Source organism: Mauremys mutica, chromosome 3 (assembly GCF_020497125.1).
Source record: "Mauremys mutica isolate MM-2020 ecotype Southern chromosome 3, ASM2049712v1, whole genome shotgun sequence".
Classification (NCBI taxonomy): Eukaryota; Metazoa; Chordata; order Testudines; family Geoemydidae; genus Mauremys; species Mauremys mutica.
In genome coordinates, this window is record NC_059074.1 from 197,201,660 (window position 1) to 197,224,505 (window position 22,846).

The window sequence follows — 22,846 nt, forward strand, 5'->3', positions numbered from 1 at the left end:
TACAAACATAAATAGTTGCATTTAGGGTTTTCAAACTGTCTGGCAGATTAAAGGTTTTATAGCAAAAGGCAGAATTATTTCATAACCCTGGAAATATTTACATATTCCACAAAGTTGTTTTTGCTTATGGAACATCTACAGTGAATGTGTTTATTGGTTGATTGTGTTTTACTTGTTCCGTTGAAAGATTATTTTTTCCAGTCACATTTATATAAGAACTTTGAAGTACCCAAATCTTACACTTGAGCAACCTATTTTAATCAGTGCTATGGCAGGGTGACTGTAGCTTTAATCAGTACTACGCAGGGTGACCATAGCAGGGAGAGACGTGTCAGAATTTTACTTTCAAATGTAAAAGCCTTGAAGAGACTGAATGCAGAGATATTGAAGATACAGAGGCTACATTAAAAATATAAGAGGAAAAAACAAAAGAAAGAATGAAAGGATTTATTGCTCATTTAGACATTTTTGCCTTCACGTTCATTCTCCAGTGACCTTCTCCCCCTCCCAGCTCCTTACTGAAGACAGGCGCCAAACAGTGAATTACCACAGGGAAAGGTATACAATTGGGAGAGGCCAGGGACAGAGCACCAAGCTGTCTCAGCCTTATGAGTGAACTGATTAGGAAAGAACCAGGCAGTCTGTATTTTCAGACACAGAGAACCCTATTTTAGACTTGTAATAATCATAAAGATTGCAAGTATCAGAGGGTAGCCACAAAACAATAGTCTGTATCCACAAAACAATAAGGAGTCCGGTGGCACCTTAGAGAGTAACAGATTTATTTGGGCATAAGCTTTTGTGGGTAAAAACCCCACTTCTTCAGATACATGGAGTGAAAGTTACAGATGCAGGCATTATATAATGACACATGAAGAGAAGGGAGTACCTCACAAGTGGAGAACCAGTGTTGACAGGGCCAATTCAATCAGGGTGCAGTGTAACATACTGCATCAGATGTCGCCAGAGTGGTTATTCTGACGGAGTCAACAATTAGTTATCACATTTAATGAGGAATTCTAGAAACCGGTTTGTGAGTGTGTAAATAAATACCAAAGTAATTAATTTCCAGATTGTGGAAAAGGCCTCATAATGATAAACATGAATCCTGCTGTCTTATCCTGCTGTGATCATTTCTCCTACTTGATTTTCACTTTTATAACTTATATACCCTATTGCTTTAGCACTTCCCATCTTGGGCACCTTACTTTCTCTTAACACATGGGACCGTCTGCTGTAGAGAACAATGGTAGCAGAAATGCATCTTGATTGATGGAATTAAAAACAAAAAACCCTACAGAGAATGTATTTTTCATAAGTAAATACCATGCAACTTATAATAGCACACTTGATTTAGCTACCATCCATTCAGACATCTTGTTTTCCTAGTCCTTTGGCAGGTATTACATCTTAGAATCCAGTAGGTGGAACTAGTGTAGAAGTATTTTCTTTCTAAGCCATAACTCACAGAGCTACATTCTTAGCCAATCAGATTTGTTTTATAAAGTTTCTGAGACATTTGGAGCCACAGTCTCAACTGGTGTAAATCGATGTAGCTACACTGACCTCCGTGGAACTACACCGATTTATATCAGCTGAGAACCCATTAGTTGTTTTGTAACTTTTCATACGGATGTTAACTGGTCTAAATGGACAGCTAGTTCACTAGTGGCCTTCCTCCTGTAAAAGTTCTTAGTCCACTGGTGGGCTTCGGCCTGTAAAATCACATTACATGGATGACAGAAGTATTTGATAACACCAGCATTTTATTCATCATCCAGCTACACAAAATTGAAAGTTAACCACACTAGAATTGAAACTTTTTTTAAAAATATGGATTTTGGACTTTGCAAGGCTTGCAGCAAACTGCTAATATGTTTGGGGAGAATTCTTTGCTTAGTGTAAGAGTTTTCAGGGCGATAAAGTTGTTTAGTTCAGGCGCTATGGCATGACACCATATATCCAAGGTTTGTGGTAAAACAATATCGACACGGTCACTAGTAAATTCTGCCTAGCTCAAAGCTTGTCTCTTTCACCAACAGAAGTTAGTCCAATAAAAAATATGACCTCACCTAGCTATTCTCTCTGGGACCAACACAGTTACAACAACACTGCAGCCAGTGAAATCTTCACAATTATTATTTGCAGGTAATTACCAGTAATGTCTACGTGAGAATATTGGAGTACTACTAACTAAGCAACAAACAAAACTGTCAGTGATTTCAATTGTGACTGTTCGTTTCCTAAATGTGTACTGCATTATGCTTAGTTTTACACAGTTCTTTACATTTAGAAAAAACAGGTCAGGCTGTAATGGTAAGCACTGTGATATTTATTACTGAAAACTATTTCAGTAACTAAATTACTGATGAACGGACAACACTTCATTTGTTTCTATGTTCAGTAAAAGCAAATCAAGTACCAATATGGCTATTATTCATTTTGCTAAAATCAGATTTTTTTTAAATCTTATTTGTTTCCATGTTATTCAGTTTCTTATGAATTCAAATTCTGAGTAAATTCATATTTAAAAAGAAAGTTTTAAAATAACCTCAGCCTGACTCATCAGTATGTTACTCCAGTTTTAAACTGGTGTAATTCTAGTTGATTTATACAGTCTTAAAACTGGATTAAAGTAGACGTGAATAAGGTCCTAAACATTAAATTCTTACTGAATTCAAAGAAAATCAGAAAGTTAAGTGAAGCTCCGATTTTGTATTCTTTTTTCATGCCAGAAAAATGCAAGAGATTTTAAATAAAGGCTTTATTTCTTGCATTCCCCTCTTCCAGCAAACTCTCTGGCTCATGTATCTATCTATAGAATGCAAATTCATCTTACACACAAGGAGCAGTATTCTTAAAGGATATGTTGTGCCTTCAATGGAGTGGGGCATGTATTTGCTTTAATAAAAGTGGGAGGGTGGAAAAATTAAAATCCTTTCCCTTGACAGTTGAATGAAAAGTTAGTAATCAAGGGCTTGTCTACACAAACATTTAGCTCCCAGCAAGCTGGGGTGTGACTCTACCCTGCGCTAGCCTGCTGGGCACTAACTGTTCATGCAGCCTCTGCTGACATGCCCAACAGTTCCTGTAGTGAGGCGGCCTGGCTCCCAACGGCCCCTGAGAGGGAGGAACCGGAACAGCCACCTCAGTGGGCGGAGCCACCGCCGCCTGTTCCCGCCCCCCGGAAGTCAAGGGGCGGGACAGGAAGTATAAAAGCCCGGCCTCAGCGCTCAGTTGGAGCCCAGCGGCCGGAGAGGACGGACGCTCCTGATCAGGCTCCTGCCGGACCGAGCCTGCCCCGAGCCAGGTACCCGGACGCGGATGGACCGAGCCTGCCCCGAGCCAGGTACCCGGACGCGGACCGACCGAGCCTCCCTCGAGCCAGGTACCCCGAGGTGGACTGGCCGAGCCTGCCCCAAGCCCGGTACCCCGAGGAGCGGCTCGAGCGTCCCCCTGACCCGAGTCCGGAGGAGCAGCCCGACTTAGACCGCCTTCAGCACGCCGAGGAGCCCATGGTGTGGGACCCCGCTGCCGAGCCCAGCGACGAGCAGGTACCCGAGCAGGGGGAGATGGAGTGCAGCCCGGGGGTAGCCGAACCCTGTCCGGCTGAGGGCACGGACGTGCCCATGTCAGTGTGTTGCGGCCAGGATCCCCACTGACTGTAGCGGATCCACGCCGCTGTTAGGGCCCCGGGCTGGGACACAGTGGAGTGGGTGGGCCTGTGTCCCCCCTGCCACCCCACTCACGGGTGGCAGACTCCCCCTCCTGCCAGCACTCAGGCAGAGAAGCCTGCACTTACCTGAGCTTCCTGAGACTGATGCCGCTGCTCTGCTCCTGAGACAAGGACCTGAGCCTTGAACTATTGTTTGTTGCCCCACCCTGACCTAGGGCTGGGACTTACTGACTCTTGGTGGCTCAGCTCCTGGGACAAGGACCTGAGCCCCTGGGACTATTGTTTGTTCCCCACCCTGACCTAGGGCTGGGGCTTACTGACTATGGTGGCTCAGCTCCTGATGCAAGGACCTGCGCCCTGAACTCTTATTGTTGCTCAGCCCCTGCTGTGAGGAGCTGAGCCTAGAACTGCTGTGTTTGGTGCCCCGCCCTGATCGAGGGCTTGGGCTTCTTGACTTGATTACTGCTCAGCTCCTGCTTTAAGGACCTGAGCCCTGAACTATTATTACTGCTCAGCCCCTGCCTGAGGGTCTGAGCTAGAACTGCTGTTTTGCTGCCCCGCCCTGACTGAGGGCTTGGGCTTAAACTAGTGACTTTGTGTGCTCAGCCCCTGCCTGAGGGTCTGAGCCCTGCCTCTTGTGTGCTGCCCGCCCTGAGCTAGGGCTTGGGCTTTACAGACTTAGACTGCTGCTCAGCCCTGCCTGAGGGTCTGAGCCCTGCCTCTTGTGTGCTGCCCGCCCTGAGCTAGGGCTTGGGCTTTACAGACTTAGACTGCTGCTCAGCCCTGCCTGAGGGTCTGAGCCCTGCCTCTTGTGTGCTGCCCGCCCTGAGCTAGGGCTTGGGCTTTACAGACTTAGACTGCTGCTCAGCCCTGCCTGAGGGTCTGAGCCCTGCCTCTTGTGTGCTGCCCGCCCTGAGCTAGGGCTTGGGCTTTACAGACTTAGACTGCTGCTCAGCCCTGCCTGAGGGTCTGAGCCCTGCCTCTTGTGTGCTGCCCCGCCCTGAGCTAGGGCTTGGGGCTTACTGACTTTGTCACTGCTCAGCTCCGGCTGCCAGGACCGGAGCTTAGAACTGGTGCGCTGCCCTGCCCTGACTGAGGGCTGGGGCTCACTGCACTAACCGTGTGCCTTCTGTTCAGCCCCTGCTTGAGGGGCCGAACCCCCAAGACCTTCAGAACCCGGAGACTGATTTGGGCCGTGTAGTGAGGCGGCCTGGCCCCGGACGGCCCCTGAGAGGGCACGGCCCCAACATCGGACTATTACAGTTCCTTATCACACTTTGATCTACACCACTGTTTCTCAAACTGGGGTTGCCGCTTGTGTAGGGAAAGCCCCTGGCGGGCTGGGCCGGTTTGTTTACCTGCCCTGTCCACAGGTCCGGCCAATCACGGCTCCCACTGGCCGCGGTTCGCTGCTCCGGGCCAATGGGAGCTGCTGGAAGCGGCAGCCAGTACATCCCTCGGCCTGTGCCGCTTCCAACAGCTCCTATTGGCCTGGAGCAGGAAACCACAGCCAGTGGGAACCGCAATCGGCCAGACCTGTGGACGGGGCAGGTAAACAAACTGGCCCAGCCCGCCAGGGGCTTTCCCTAGTTTGAGAAACACTGATCTACACTGCTTTGAAACAGGACTAGGTCAATTTGCACTAAGGGATGGTTAATGGGTGTCAGCAGGATCCACATGGACACTTAATGCATGGCAGGCTAGTGTGGGGTAGGCTCACACTCCAGCTTGCCACAAACTAAATGTTTGTGTAGACAGTCTCCAAGAGTGAATAAGTGTTTCTAAGCTAAATGACATACAGACTTGGAGGGCACACCCACTGACTAGAGCTAATTCCCAAAATGGCCAGCCGGAGGTGCCAATGTGGTGAGTGATCCCGTGACACAGAGAAAGGCTCCAGAAACAGGACACTACACTGCTATTTTTAGAGGTGGGAGTCACTTCTTGGGCATGCAAAGAGCCGTGGAGGGTTCATACACTTGGGGGGTTCAAGCATGAAGAGCACTCTACTCACCTAAGCCGTGTCTCACAGTCTACACTGCTGTTTATACCTGTGCTGCTATAAGTGTAGATGTAGCCTTAGTGTGCGCCACATTGGTGTGCTACAGAATTCTCACTCCTCCCGTGCACATTGCCACACCGTGTAAAAAAGCCACGTTTGAAAATAAGACTTAGGTGCTTTGAAATTGTGCACTGCAGGCCCACAGTGGGCCAAATTAAACCCTGATGTAAACCCATTTACTTCAGTGCAGTTATGCCAGGGATGACATTGGCACATTATATTTAATATATCTTGTTGTAAAATAAAAAACCAAAACACATGGCTTGAGAGAACATTCTGTCATAGGGGAAAGGGAGGAGATAGAGTAGAAAACAATAGAAAGGAAAGAAGGACAAATACAATATGAAAATACTAAAAAGCACTTAAACTTTTGACAAACATTTTTAACGAATTTCTCACATTGGGCATCTTTTATTGATGAGGTAATTCCTGCTCTCCATCAAAACTGGGAGCTGAGCAAATGTAATGGTTTTTAATAGTGTATGTAAGAGGCAAAAACATATTTTAAAAGGGTAGCAATTATCTCTTCCCCATATCTCTTTCTCCAGTAGGCAAAAGCAAGGCCTAATATATTTCCCATGAGCCATCCCTATGACACTATTAATGATAAATATATTTTTTTCTTTGGATGCCCTCTGAGATAGCTGCCATCTTTCTCTTTCCATTACAGCAGCAGTTGGCAATTGTATTTCCTTTAGGTGACAATTGTCCTCAGAATATCTACTTCTCCACTGTGCTAGTAATTGAGTAGCAATCTGTCACTCAGTCCAAAGATGACAGAAAGAGTAGAATGTGACATTTTGTGTTATTTTAGACCAGTAAATGTAAATGGTTTTGAGCCACATCAAAAGACAAATGGGAACATGTGTTTCTTTTCCCACAGAATGGCAGGCAGTCAAAAAAACAGGAGTACATGAGTTACAGTAGCATAATATGAACAAAATAAGCACATCAGTCTCTAAAGTATAGACTTTTGGCAATCTATTTTTGCTTTCCCTTGCCAAACTGGCTACTGATTGATAGGCGCTTACTCTTGTCTCATTTGTTTCTTTGATGACAGTAAGGAAATTCCAAAGAGGATACACACCTTCATTTAATATCTAGTAGTACGCAAATTAGCCAATGGTTAATAAGCAGGAAAAGTAAGAAACAATAACAAACTAAAATGAGAAAATATGAAAATCTGCAAGGGTTTGTCCACTTTGTGCTAGAGAGAGGTATTTAGTATGCAGGGTCATATGCCAGCTGTAATAGCATCCCCAAAACGAAGCAGCTGATACAATAATAAGCAGAAAGTCATATGAGAGAGGGATGAAACAAGAACTCTCAGAAAAACCAGGAGATAATCTCACAACTGGAGCATGAGAGAGATTTTAGCATTTTCCATTTTCTCTGTAATTGCTCTCTGGAGAACGGATTGCTACACCATTGACTGTTCTAGTTCAAACAGGAATTAATTCAGGGAAGTCCTCTGGTCTGTGTTATGCTGGAGGTCAGACTAGATGATCACAATGGTCCATTCTGACTTCAAAAATCTATGAATCTAAGGGGGGGTGGGAGTGGAGGTGGGGGGGTCAGAATCTAACCATAAAGCATCAGCAAAGAGCTGGAACATTTTTTTCCAGGGAAATACAGAATATTGAAGAGCCCAAACTGTACCACATGTTTGAGTCAAAGAGATAAACTCTGGCATTAACTCCACCCTCCAAATAGGACAATAGCACATTTATACTGCACATATTTTGGCAGCAACAGCCTGAGAAATGCTTGTTCTACACAATCTGTTCCTTCTTAGGGCTGGTCTTCACTATGGGAAGATTGATGCTGCTGAAATCGGCCAATTTAGTGGGTCTAATGAAGACCCACTAAATCGACTACAGAGTGCTCTCCAGTTGACTCCGGTACTCCAGCTCCCTAAGAAGATTAATGTAAGTCGGCCGGAGAGCACCTTCTATCGATGCAGCTCAGTGAAAACACCAGGGTAAGTTGACCTAAGCTACGACCTAAATAACGTAGCCAGAGTAGCATAAACTTAGGTCGACTTACCCTGGTAGTGAAGACAAGCCCTCGGAGTAGAAATAGAGTAGACGCCATTGCAATCCTTTGGGAAGTTGTTCCAGTGGTTAATGACCCTTACTGTAAAATGGCACATGAAGGGCCATTTACGCAGGGCCATATCTTGCTTGTAATAGTCACATATGTGTCCAAGTGGACCACATCTATGAACTCTGGGTCACACCATATGATGCCCCTCTATGACTCCTCTTCATGGAAGCCCTGGATGTGCTCTCTCTCTCTGGATTTCCAGCCAAAAAATGGCATGGCTGTTTTCTAATCAGCGCTCTGGTAGTAACTGGCCCTCGTTTGGTTGGAGATGTATATGCAAGGTAACCCAGGATTTGGTCCATTATGAAAAATAGGATTATTAACCTTTTTAACAGAAAATAAAATAAATAATAAATAATAAAAATAATACTATAAAGGTCCACCTGGGATAATGAAGGGAAATAAACTCAAGGGTAAACTAAAAACTAGTCCCCAGTCCTGCAATCACTTAGACCTATACTTAATTCCCTATTGACATCAGTGGGACTATTTACATGCAACAAGGTATGCATAAATGTTTGGATCAAAATCAGCACCTCAGATAGCATTTCATTTCACAGTATCCCCGTGGCAAAAAGATACCAAAATTACAACAAAAACCACACACACGCACACAAACCCCATTATTCCAACGCTACAAACGCATTAAACGAAATCATTAGGGTGGTGGCCTAAGGTTACTGAACATTTTCAATCTGCATTTTAATTTCTTTAATTAAATTATGATTTAGGTCAATTTTAATCACCACTGGTGTATAACCCTATGGGGTAAACTTTAACAGAGGTTAGGAAAGAATTAGCTCCAGTTATTGTTTAATGCAGTTATGAGACTTATTCCCTGCTCGCTGTTCTAACAATTTACCTCAGTGCAGAGCCGGAATTTAACATGCTGCTATCAGTTTGCCATGACTGCTAAGTGCTGGCTAGGAGCACCTTGTTACTTTTTCATTTGCCTGTAGCATTTTAGTCAGCAAATGTAAGGTGCTGTGGGGAAGGAGAAAATAGTGTAGTGCAGGAGGGTTATCTCAAAGGTAAAAATAGCAATTATAATGTAATGTACTTTATATATTCAAAGCACTAAGCAAACATTAAGGGACTGATTGAAGGCCACTGAAGTGATTGGGAGGTTTCCCACTGACCTCAATAGGTTTTGCATCAGGCCTTAAGTAACTGAGCCTCAGAATAGCCCTGTGAGATAACACAGGGCTGGTCTACACTAAGGGGAAAAATCGATATAAGATACGCAACTTCAGCTACGTGAATAACGTAGCTGAAGTCGAAGTATCTTATATCGATAACTTACCCGTCCTCACGGCGCGGGATCGATCTCCGGGGCTCTCCATATCGACGCCGCCACCGCCGTTCGCGGCGGTGGAGTTCCGGAATCGATATAAGCGCGTTCGGGGATCGATATATCGCGTCTAGATGAGACGCGATATATCGATCCCTGAAAAATCGATCGCTACCCGCCGATACGGCGGGTAGTGTAGACGTAGCCTAAGGGTTAGGTCTGGTAGGATGGTTCACTAGAGAAGGCAGAAGGCTGGTACTCAGCAGATGTGATTTGTTAGGTCTATTCTTAGGGTGACCATATTTCCCTATGCTGAATACAGGACACCTGGTAAAATTACTCGTATTCAAGCAAGTTCAATGGCAATCAATCAGAACTATGCAGTACAAATGTTCAAATTAACATCAAGTTGACTGAGCCCCTGTTAAAAAGAAATACTGCAAAGTTGGATTATTTTTATTCATCTTCGTATCTTTAAGGCTTTAGAGTTCACATGGGGAGAGGTGACACACCCACCCACCCTTGGTACCTCACGTTTTCCTCAGCTGGATGATGGAAATAATAATACAAACCTTTGTCAAAGCACTTAAAATCTAAAATAGTGCTGTGAATGTGTTATTATTGTCATCTCAATTTCACAAATAGAGGAACTAAGCCAACCAAAAAAAAAGTTCAAGTGACTCAATCAAGAGTGAACAGCAAAGCAATGACAGAGTTGGAAAAAGAACTCCTGAATACTGCGCCCATCTTTCTAGGTAATGCTGCTTCTGATTGATTGGTTGATGGGTAGGCAGATATAATTCAATTTTAAACAGTCAGGATTGTTTCTTCAGGATCAGTGGTTTTGAGTTTACTGTATTGATTGATCTATTAATCATGTGTATGTAATACAATGTATTTTTGTGATGAAGTAGTTAATACATTGTTGACAATGTCCTGCTAATAAGCAGAACACAGCGTGTGTGGTTTTTTTCTCAGAACCACAGGCAAATAAAGCCTCCAGTGACATATTATGATTGCTCACATCCAGCGTATGCAATTATGTGGGTGCAGAGGTGTATCAGGAAGAAGAGAAGGTCAGAGAAAGCAATGTATGAGATTAGATATGTTGAAAACAAAATAACCTGCTTAATTAAAACACACACACACAGAGCCGGACTAATGTACATATTACTAATTTGTTGTGTTAAAATTTCATAAGCAGTGGGGCCAGTGCTGCCACTCTGTACTGCCCTGAGTTTGAATAATCAGAGTGGTTTATTGTTATTCACATAATGGATAGAAATGTCAAATTATTTCCTTGACAGATGAGTACCCTGGAGGTAACTTGGCATGTCACTGTATATAATTCTTCTCTGACAACATTACATGAGTACTTTGCAACTTATACTATCTCAATAGTGGGAAAATCTACTGAAAAATTATTCATAGTGAAAACAGCACTCTCAGCTGTTTACCTGATAACAGGTGTATATAAAATTGTATAAAAAACCCAAGAGGGTTCTCAGAGAGACATAGGAGGAATGATCGGGCCTAACAATATAGATTAAAATGGGATGCATTTTCAAAGCTGTATTACACTTTACATTGTAACACTGTGGGATGCAGCAATTTAATGAAATACTAGCAGCCACTGAAACACAATAAAGAATCTTTCAAGAAGTGTTCATTTTAGAAGTAGAAAAAAAAGATGCTGTCAATATTTTTTGCCAGCCAAATGGAAACAGATCATCTGATTTCCTTAGTGCTGTAATCAGTCAAGACAGATGGCAGACTTCAAAATAAAAATGAAGTAACAAGCCCTCAGTCAAAGTAGAAAGGGGTTAACAGTATCCCTTTAAACATAACTATTCTACATTAAGGAGAAATGTTTCGAGGTCCCTTCCAGTCCTATGATTCTCTGATTTTCTGCTTTGTATCCCCAAAATAACTTCTTCTATGGTATCTTTTCTTAGTTTAAAATATTCTTTTTGAGGATACATGCAACACGCATTTTTAATATATCATGACTGTAGTTCAGGTTTATAGCTGAACATCATTGTCCTGTGGGGTATGACAGAGAGATACAATTACCACTTTTCTACTCAAAGGGCAAAACAATTATTCTCTATACATTTTCAGGACACCCGGAAACTTCGTCAGAAGGGGAATGTGAGAGACTAGTTAACATTGGGTCCAAATTTTAAGGAGGAGGGAGATTGCCAACTGGGCATAGAATTGGAAGACATTTAAGGATGTGTTTAACAGTGTTAATGATTACCCATGTCTCTCTACTGGAGAATGGTAAGTATCAATAGTTGCCAGATGGACTTTAAGGCCAAGATTCAGCAAAGCCCTTAAGCCTCCATTACTTCCAGGGACTTAAGCATGTTCTGTTGAATAGGGATGGGATTACTCACATCTTTAAAGTTAAGCATGTGCTTGAGTGCTTTGCTGAGTCAGGGACCAGGAGAGGAAAAATAAATCAGACTTCATCTCTAACCAGATACAATTCTACCAGATACTAGGAATAAGGCAAATGTGAGTTGTTACTCCTTAACTGAGAGACCACTGACTCTAGATGTGGGTGTAATAAATGTTCTCCTGATGGAGATAAAAGTTTTGTCTCTGGAAAAATCTCTTTTTCTAGGAAAAAATTATCTGTTTACCAGATCTCCTGAGCCAAAAGAGCTCTCAAAATTAGATGCGCTTCAACAATCAACTTCCTGTACATGCAAAGCAAAAGAGAACACACAGGTGACACATACACTTGGCTCCGTCTGAAGGAGGCAAGAACTTCCATCCATCAGTGAGCCCAGGTCCCTGCCCACTGTTGAACAATATTTCAGACATGTTAGACTTGAAAGCTAAGAGGTCTATAGTCAGATTACCTCATCGGGCAAAGGAACTCTCCTCAACCTAGTGTTTTTAATATGATTTGTGTACATCTTGACCCTTGTGACTTCGATCATCCATCAAACAATTTTCCTTGTCAGCCAGGTAAAGAAAAAACAGAATTTATCCAAGATGCACAATTCCCATAGACAAGCTGCCTCCTTACATGGGGGTTAGGCTTCAAATTATCGTCTCTTGATGCTAACAGTCTGCTCATCTATCAAACAGTATCTAATCTTTACTTTTTGGTAAAGATTATGGAAAAGGCTGCAGCAGGACAACTCTCAGAGCTCCTCTATGCCTTAAAATCCTCTGTGCAATCAGGATTCTGACCTGGGTAAGGCACCAAGATGACTCTTCTTGTATGGGTTAATTATCTACTCCTGGTAATGGAGAAAGATCAGGTAGAAAGACCTTGATGGTACTGATAGATCTATCAGTTGTCTTTGATATTATGAGATCATGTCCATACATCTAAGGTCCTTGGCAGGAGTGAATGAGGCTGCTCTTCAGTGGTTTGGTTCTGTTTTTGCCTAGAGATTCCCAATGGAACTGATGAGCAACAGCTCTTCCTCCTTGCCATACCAGAAGTATCTATTATTTCGTACTGATTACTCAAAGTGTCCATAAGTCCATTAGCAGAGCTAGAGAGGAGACACACGGAAGTTCTTGGTTTTGCTGTGTGGAAAAGAGAGTGATGGAAGTAACATGTGCTGACTCATGATAGGTCTGTTTCATTTGCTGTTATTTTACCTATGTATTTATTTTTGCGTTGTGTTTTTAATGGAGGTAAAGAGTACCTATAGCTTTGGATAGGCATACCTTTAAGATTTAGTTAATTCCAAATACATAAATAAAGCAAAAAGACTCACATGTCTTTCGGGGTATTTTGATTTTCATTATCTTGGCTGTTTACAATGTCACTTTAAAAATCTTACATTTATCAAGCCACCAAGATAGGAAATACCACTTTTTGTAGTGGCAAACTTGTTTTTCATACTCCCATTTTTTTTAGACTGCCAATCTCTGAGTGCATTTGAGTGATGGTAAAGTAAAAATGACAACTGGCTGATTTTACCCCTCAGTGCAATTGTAAAAAAAAATTATATATATATAATATAAACAGGACATTTGCAAATGCAGTAATTGAAATACTTCAGGGAGTTCAAGAATAAAGAGTGCCCCATCTATTCCTGCACTCCCAAATAATGTTCTACCTACACTACATTATAACACATACACCATGCAATAAATCGCTGGTAGAAAAATCTGCTATGCAGTTCACACTTGCTTCTCTCTCAATGGTTCGAATATATAAAACAATACTTTTAGTAGCATAAAAAGAGAGACCATTAATACTTTAGAGGTTCAGTACATCCGATGAAGTGGGTTTTAGCCCACGAAAGCTTATGCTCAAATACATTTGTTAGTCTCTAAGGTGCCACAAGGAGTCCTGTTCTTTTTGCGGATACAGACTAACACGGCTGCTACTCTGAAACCAGTATACAATTACTTTCATTAGCATGCCATGTGTATATTTTAGCTTACTAGAAAACAAACTCCCTACAAACAGCCATTGATTTGACATTCCTTCATTGCAGAGGGGGTAACAATAAAGGAATCAATTTCCCATGATCTTCTGGAGAGATTTTAGATGTACTGAAAAGGTACTACTACACTATCTCAAACCAGTGAAGCAGCTGGGCACGTTGTAGAAAAATATTATTGAGCTCAGTGGATTAGTATTACAGGTTGCCATCTGGGGACATGCACTGAGGGTAGAGTCAGTAGGCTGTTAAAAGAGTAAGCCTTGGCCTCGCTACTTATTCCCACCTTTATTTTAAATGGACACTGTTAGTACAGGACAAAATCCTACAGAACTTGAAATTTACATAGACTCTTCTTGTGGTTTCTATGGTTCATTATTATTATTGGTGATGCCAGCTTGGGGAAAATAATATTTTCCCTCTAATGAGTGTGCAGTATATAAACAGAGCTATGCATATGCACAATCCTGGATCACGCCACATATTCACAGCTTTGTTCATCTGCAAGGCTTGCCATAAGATTTCTTTTAATTAATTAGAAACAACATTCTAGGTAGTAATTAGATCATTAGTTTATGGCTAAACTCTGTTCTCAGACAAATGTGTGCAAATCCTAGTTACTTAAATTGAAATGGCTCACAGGGTGTTACATTACACTCTGGCCACTTTGCAAGTTTTTAGGAATTCAGTATCTGGGGCCTAAGCTATTTGACATCTCTTTTAAACTGAGGAAAAGGTAATTCTATAGAAACCTGATCCACAGCCTCTCTCTCTCGCTCTGCCCTTCCCCCTCTGTGGATGCTTTAATTACTTTTTTCCATCACAAGGACTCTTGAGTATAAATTTAGACTTTCAGCCCTTATGCATTACAACCTGATTTCTGCCTAAGGAAAAGAGAATTCCATCACCAAATAGATTAAATTTTGCAGCAGCGATTATGTGTTACAGGCCTCAATTCTGCATCAGCAAAATCCACGGAACAGCATCAAATTCAAGGAGTCCAGACATTCTACAGTTCCAGGGTAACGTAATCATTCTCCTGCCATGCTATTTACTTCACTCTTCCAATGCATTTATTTGTGTTCCACAAAGTGAACTGTAGGTCATGAAGAAACATTGACAAGAATAGTAAAACTGGAAGGTCTCATCTGGTACAGCACAAAAGCAGTTAAAGGAATATTATCATCTCTCTTTCCAATGAAAGGGAAAAACAGGGGTTTACAACATCCAACTTTTTCTTAATTTTTATATCTCATACAATGCTAAGTTCTAGTCTCTTCCCAAGCAAAAATATACGGTAATATATATTATTGTTTATCCTCATTAGGGAAAATGACATCAGGCTTCAATTCTCTATGATCTTCCAAAGTGGTCAGCCTGTATCCAAATGGATGCATTTATTTTGCCATTGTGAAATTTCTCTCCTCTAGACATGAAATAGCTACAGCATTTTTAGGTGGCCTCAGTGCATTATTATATGGTTAATGAAAAAGAAGGCCAGTTAGGAAAAGATTTCTTGGATCCCTCCACACCTCCAAGGTGATGACATCCATTGCTTTAAGTACATGCCACTAACAACCATGTCAGGATGTCAGCGACAGCATGTTACTGGCAGTTACTTAAAGTGAAGGATGTTATCATTTTTCTGGGCTTTATGATTCATGCTCTACCCCCCGGCCAGGGTACTTTAGGAGCACTCCTCACAGCACTAAGATAATGTAGTAATTGGGTTAGGTGGAGAGTGAAACATGTCATCTTGGGAACGTTGGGTCAAAGGGATCCTGTGATAAGAAACGATCATGGAAATAAAGGATTAAGGCTCCCCATATTAATTATCTCACCATGAGGGCACTCAATAACAAGTAAACATTCTTCTGAGGAGCACATCCCAAAACGACATGAAAATCTACAATATGAAAATCTATTACACTACAAATCTTTGAGTCTTTACGGCACGAAGGTCTCCAATGGGAAACTCTGTGAATGAGACATCAGTCCACCTAAAATGATTGCACTTTGATCCAATATTAGAATGGCATCACTTCAGTACCATAGACTTTGGTACCCCTGCGCACATGGACTAACTTCCGCCTATAGGCTCCAATTCAGGAACACAATCCTGCTCAAGAAAGCACATAAGCATGTGCTTAGAGTTAAACTTTCTGTTAAGTGCTTCCCTGAATAGGGATGGACTTAAGCACTTACATAAGGTCTTTTCTGAACTGGGGCTTTATCTGCATGATTAATGTGTAAATATATATACTAAATTCTCTTCCAGAAAGGAAAAGGAAATATTTTGGTAGGCAGTGCACTTATCTGAACAGTTAACCCAACAGAACTGTGATGGGGTATACAAGCCCCACACTGGGATGGAAGGGGTTAAAGGACAGTACTGGGTCCAGATAACCCCACCCCTCCAGCCCTGGAGAGCATGCTCCAACTGGAGACAGGGTTGAAAAGGCAGCAACACAGCTCAGAAGGCTGGAGAGGAATACAGACCTACCCGGAAGGCTCTTGCCAAATGGGGCTAGAGACGCCTCCCTGAAGTACCAGGTCTGTATGCTGAGCCCGGTTCTTCCTCCCCCCTACCCCCATCTGGGATCAGAAGCAAAGAGAAGCCATGGTAGGAAGTGAGCCAGGGATGGTAACTCAGTGGGAACCCCGCTCTCCAGGTCTAACGCTGCCAACCTGCCTAGGCACCAGGGTGTGAGTGGGCCTGGGATCCCCTACCTCTGCCCCATGATGGAGTGCATGCTAACCCCTAGGCTTCCCAGTCCATCGAGGACCATATTACAAGGACAATGTATATTACTGTTGGCATCATCAGTTACACAATGTCAGAGCATATCACAGGTATAGACAACCATAATTTCTCATATTACAGGAACAGTAACAAGTAGAGCATTTCGTGAAAACAGCATTTTTAATTTTGAATCTACATTGACATAAAACACACCTGTATTAGAACTGCATTCCCGTGACCTACAGCCAAAATTATATTAGCAAGAAAAAAACCCACACATGCCTAGCCAATATAGATGATAGGGATATTTTAAAATGAAAGTACTGTATACTGCATAATTTAAAAATGAAGATCAATGAATAAGAACTTTAATACCACCTACCCTCATTATCATCCTTCAGGTTCTCAGATTTCTTTGCTTTGCACTTCATGGGAGATGGTGACTGGGCTTTTTGTTCCAATCCCTCTGCAAGCACAAAATATATTATTTCCGAGTAATATTATTTTATTAAATATTAATATGCAGGCGATTGTAGCAATAAGTATATTTTATCTCAGCATTCCTTTCAACAGAGAATGCCTATATGTGCATTTGGAAGTTTCAGCACCGCCTAATATGCTGTAGTAGGGGTCATAATGGGAGTGAGTGGGTTCAAACTGAACTTAGATAGCTCAACCTTGAATAAAGCGCATATTTAAATGATTTCTGCCTTCGCACTCTCACTGTCTTCAGATCTATAACATTTAATGGGTAGCTGTTTTTAAGCGATGTGCATCGTACTGTGTTATGGACTAGTGGAGGAATATGTTCAAGAAGAAGGATTTCTATTAGCAGCCCAGTTTTGCATTCATTGACAAAATCCACTAACAAAGGAATATTGACCTAAAAATTGGCAGTACGGATGTGAGGCAGAGGTAGAAGTTTTATACGAAGTTTGAAGTTAATTAAGAGAGGGTTCCTTCAAATAAGAATGTTCAGAGTTGAAGAAGTCTTCCAATTTTTTTCTTCCCACTCTTCCATAATACAACAGCAAGAAGGGAAGAGGTTAAATTTGGTTTGCTGGACTTACTTATAGTAGTTGAGAGCTAGTGTGCAGAGGACTTAAAATTAGTTGATTAAGCTTCAAAAAATGATGAAGACTTGGTATATTAACAGCTTAGGGTATGTCTAACACTGGAATACAAGACACGTGGTACAGCTGTGACTGGCCTGGGTCAGCTGTCCTGGGCTTGGGGAACTCGGGCTCGCAGGGCTGTAAAATTGCTGTGTAGAACGTTTAGGCTTCAGCTGAATCCCGAATGTCTACACAGCAATTTTACAACCCTGCAAGCCTGAGCCCTGCAAGCCCAAGTCAGCTGAGCTGGGCCATCCACACGTGTTTAATTGCTGTGTAGATGTATCCAGAATGGCTTGTCATGTCTGATGACCTTAATGTAGTACACCAAATGACAGCTGGAGACCCAGGTCAGCCTTTTAAGAGTACTCAGCACCCATAAATGGTGCTGGATTGTCTTAAGAGTTCAGCTTCCATTTATGTACCTAAATGAAATGACTAGATTTTCAAAAACAACAAAGAATCCTGTGGCACCTTATAGACTAACAGACGTTTTGCAGCATGAGCTTTCGTGGGTGAATACCCACTTCTTCAGATGCAAGTGGTGGAAATTTCCAGGGGCAGGTTTATATATGCAAGCAAGAAGCAAGCTAGAGATAACGAGGTTAGATCAATCAGGGAGGATGGGGCCCTGTTCTAGCAGTTGAGGTGTGAAAACCAAGGGAGGAGAAACTGGTTCTGTAATTGGCAAGCCATTCACAGTCTTTGTTTAATCCTGAGCTGATGGTGTCAAATTTGCAGATGAACTGGAGCTCAGCAGTTTCTCTTTGAAGTCTGGTCCTGAAGTTTTTTTGCTGCAGGATGGCCACCTTAAGATCTGCTATTGTGTGGCCAGGGAGGTTGAAGTGTTCTCCTACAGGTTTTTGTATATTGCCATTCCTAATATCTGATTTGTGTCCATTTATCCTTTTCCTTAGAGACTGTCCAGTTTGGCCGATGTACATAGCAGAGGGGCACTGCTGGCATATGATGGCATATATTACATTGGTGGACGTGCAGGTGAATGAACCAGTGATGGTGTGGCTGATCTGGTTAGGTCCTCTGATGGTGTTGCTGGTGTAGATATGTGGGCAGAGTTGGCATCGAGGTTTGTTGCATGGGTTGGTTCCTGAGCTAGAGTTACTATGGTGCGGTGTGCAGTTACTGGTGAGAATATGCTTCAGGTTGGCAGGTTGTCTGTGGGCGAGGACTGGCCTGCCACCCAAGGCCTGTGAAAGTGTGGGATCATTCTCCAGGATGGGTTGTAGATCCCTGATGATGCGCTGGAGGGGTTTGAGCTGGGGACTGTATGTGATGGCCAGTGGAGTCCTGTTGGTTTCTTTCTTGGGTTTGTCTTGCAGTAGGAGGCTTCTGGGTACACGTCTGGCTCTGTTGATCTGTCTCCTTATTTCCTCGTGCGGGTACTGTAGTTTTGAGAATGCTTGGTGGAGATTTTGTAGGTGTTGGTCTCTGTCTGTGGGGTTAGAGCAGATGCGGTTGTACCTCAGTGCTTGGCTGTAGACAATGGATCTTGTGGTGTGCCCAGGATGGAAGCTGGAGGCATGAAGGTAGGCATAGCGGTCGGTAGGTTTTCGGTATAGGGTGGTGTTAATGTGACCATCAATTATTTGCACCGTAGTGTCTAGGAAGTGGACCTCCCGTGTAGATTGGTCCAGGCTGAGGTTGATGGTGGGGTGGAAGCTGTTGAAATCGTGGTGGAATTTTTCCAGAGTCTCCTTCCCATGGGTCCAGATGATGAAGATGTCATCAATGTAGCGTGGGTAGAGAAGGGGCGTGAGTGGACGGGAGCTGAGGAAGCGTTGTTCCAGGTCAGCCATAAAAATATTGGCATATTGTGGGGCCATGCGGGTGCCCATAGCGGTGCCACTGATCTGGAGATATATATTGTCATCAAATTTGAAATAGTTGTGTCTGAGGATAAAGGCACAGAGCTCAGCAACCAGTTGTGCTGTGGCATCATCAGGGATACTGTTCCTGACAGCTTGTATTCCATCAGCGTGTGGGATGTTGGTGTAGAGAGCCTCTACATCCATGGTGGCCAGGATGGTGTTTTCTGGAAGTTCACCAATGCATTGTAGTTTCCTCAGGAAATCAGTGGTGTCACGGAGATAGCTGGGCGTGCTGGTGGCATAGGGTCTGAGTAGAGAGTCCACATATCCAGACAGTCCTTCAGTGAGAGTTCCAATGCCCGAGATGACGGGGCGTCCAGGATTTCCAGGTTTGTGGATTTTGGGCAGTAGATAGAATAGCCCTGGTCGGGGCTCTAAGGGTATGTTGACTTGTTCCGGTGTTAGTGTAGGGAGTGTCTTGAGTAGATGGTTCAGTTCCTTAGTGTATTCCTCAGTGGGATCTGAGGGAAGTGGCCTGTAGAATTTGGTGTTGGAGAGTTGTCTGGCGGCCTCCTTTTGGTAGTCAGACCTGTTCATGATGACAACAGCACCTCCTTTATCAGCCTCTTTGATTATAATGTCAGGATGGTTTCTGAGGCTGTGGATGGCATTGCGTTCTGCACGACTTAGGTTATGAGGCAAGCGATGTTGTTTTTCCACAATTTCTGCCTGTGCACGTCGGCGGAAGCATTCAATGTATAGGTCCAGACTGTCATTTCGACCCTCAGGAGGAGTCCATGTGGAGTTCTTCTTTTTGTGCTGTTGGTGGGAGGGTAACTGTGTATCAGTGCGCTGTTCAGTGTTGTCCTGAAAGTATTCTTTGAGTCGGAGACGGCGAAAGTAGGCTTCCAGATCGCCGCAGAACTGTATCATGTTGGTGGGGGTGGCAGGGCAAAAAGAGAGTCCCCGAGATAGGACAGACGTTTCTTCTGGGCTGAGTGTGTGGTTGGATAGATTGACGATATTGCTGGGTGGGTTAGGGGTACCACGGTTGTGGCCCCATGTGGCAGGTAGGAGTTTAGACAGCTTACAGTCCTTTTTCCTTTGTAGAGAGGTGAAGTGAGTAATGTAGATCTCCTGTCTTATTTTAGTGAAGTCCGTTTGTATGGAAGTTTGGTTATTGATGAGAGTCTCCAGGTTGGAGAGCTCTTTTTTGATGTTTTCCTGTTTGCTGTATAGGAGGCTGATCAGGTGGTTCCTCAGTTTCTTTGATAGAGTATGGCATAATCTCTCACTGTGGTCCGTGTAGTATGTAGATAGCAGTGGATTTTTTGCACAAATACAGACAGACATCATCTTCCTTTCCAAATGCAAACGGATGGACATCATACCAAATGGACTAAAGGTAAAAAATCCACTGCTATCTACATACTACACGGACCACAGTGAGAGATTATGCCATACTCTATCAAAGAAACTGAGGAACCACCTGATCAGCCTCCTATACAGCAAACAGGAAAACATCAAAAAAGAGCTCTCCAACCTGGAGACTCTCATCAATAACCAAACTTCCATACAAACGGACTTCACTAAAATAAGACAGGAGATCTACATCACTCACTTCACCTCTCTACAAAGGAAAAAGGACTGTAAGCTGTCTAAACTCCTACCTGCCACATGGGGCCACAACCGTGGTACCCCTAACCCACCCAGCAATATCGTCAATCTATCCAACCACACACTCAGCCCAGAAGAAACGTCTGTCCTATCTCGGGGACTCTCTTTTTGCCCTGCCACCCCCACCAACATGATACAGTTCTGCGGCGATCTGGAAGCCTACTTTCGCCGTCTCCGACTCAAAGAATACTTTCAGGACAACACTGAACAGCGCACTGATACACAGTTACCCTCCCACCAACAGCACAAAAAGAAGAACTCCACATGGACTCCTCCTGAGGGTCGAAATGACAGTCTGGACCTATACATTGAATGCTTCCACCGACGTGCACAGGCAGAAATTGTGGAAAAACAACATCGCTTGCCTCATAACCTAAGTCGTGCAGAACGCAATGCCATCCACAGCCTCAGAAACCATCCTGACATTATAATCAAAGAGGCTGATAAAGGAGGTGCTGTTGTCATCATGAACAGGTCTGACTACCAAAAGGAGGCCGCCAGACAACTCTCCAACACCAAATTCTACAGGCCACTTCCCTCAGATCCCACTGAGGAATACACTAAGGAACTGAACCATCTACTCAAGACACTCCCTACACTAACACCGGAACAAGTCAACATACCCTTAGAGCCCCGACCAGGGCTATTCTATCTACTGCCCAAAATCCACAAACCTGGAAATCCTGGACGCCCCGTCATCTCGGGCATTGGAACTCTCACTGAAGGACTGTCTGGATATGTGGACTCTCTACTCAGACCCTATGCCACCAGCACGCCCAGCTATCTCCGTGACACCACTGATTTCCTGAGGAAACTACAATGCATTGGTGAACTTCCAGAAAACACCATCCTGGCCACCATGGATGTAGAGGCTCTCTACACCAACATCCCACACGCTGATGGAATACAAGCTGTCAGGAACAGTATCCCTGATGATGCCACAGCACAACTGGTTGCTGAGCTCTGTGCCTTTATCCTCAGACACAACTATTTCAAATTTGATGACAATATATATCTCCAGATCAGTGGCACCGCTATGGGCACCCGCATGGCCCCACAATATGCCAATATTTTTATGGCTGACCTGGAACAACGCTTCCTCAGCTCCCGTCCACTCACGCCCCTTCTCTACCCACGCTACATTGATGACATCTTCATCATCTGGACCCATGGGAAGGAGACTCTGGAAAAATTCCACCACGATTTCAACAGCTTCCACCCCACCATCAACCTCAGCCTGGACCAATCTACACGGGAGGTCCACTTCCTAGACACTACGGTGCAAATAATTGATGGTCACATTAACACCACCCTATACCGAAAACCTACCGACCGCTATGCCTACCTTCATGCCTCCAGCTTCCATCCCGGGCACACCACAAGATCCATTGTCTACAGCCAAGCACTGAGGTACAACCGCATCTGCTCTAACCCCACAGATAGAGACCAACACCTACAAAATCTCCACCAAGCATTCTCAAAACTACAGTACCCGCACGAGGAAATAAGGAGACAGATCAACAGAGCCAGACGTGTACCCAGAAGCCTCCTACTGCAAGACAAACCCAAGAAAGAAACCAACAGGACTCCACTGGCCATCACATACAGTCCCCAGCTCAAACCCCTCCAGCGCATCATCAGGGATCTACAACCCATCCTGGAGAATGATCCCACACTTTCACAGGCCTTGGGTGGCAGGCCAGTCCTCGCCCACAGACAACCTGCCAACCTGAAGCATATTCTCACCAGTAACTGCACACCGCACCATAGTAACTCTAGCTCAGGAACCAACCCATGCAACAAACCTCGATGCCAACTCTGCCCACATATCTACACCAGCAACACCATCAGAGGACCTAACCAGATCAGCCACACCATCACTGGTTCATTCACCTGCACGTCCACCAATGTAATATATGCCATCAT

General features: G+C 43.6%; 1 protein-coding gene across 3 annotated transcripts in view; it reads right to left on the reverse strand.

Annotated features, from left to right (window-relative positions):
- Positions 1-22,846, reverse strand: part of MACROD2 (mono-ADP ribosylhydrolase 2) — a 1,343,640-nt gene that overhangs the window by 72,141 nt on the left and 1,248,653 nt on the right. For all 3 annotated transcript variants that reach the window (XM_045009265.1, XM_045009263.1, XM_045009264.1), the window contains exon 11: positions 16,682-16,765. In XM_045009265.1, coding sequence (XP_044865200.1) covers positions 16,682-16,765 — 84 coding nt within the window. The remainder of the gene's footprint in view (positions 1-16,681; positions 16,766-22,846) is intronic.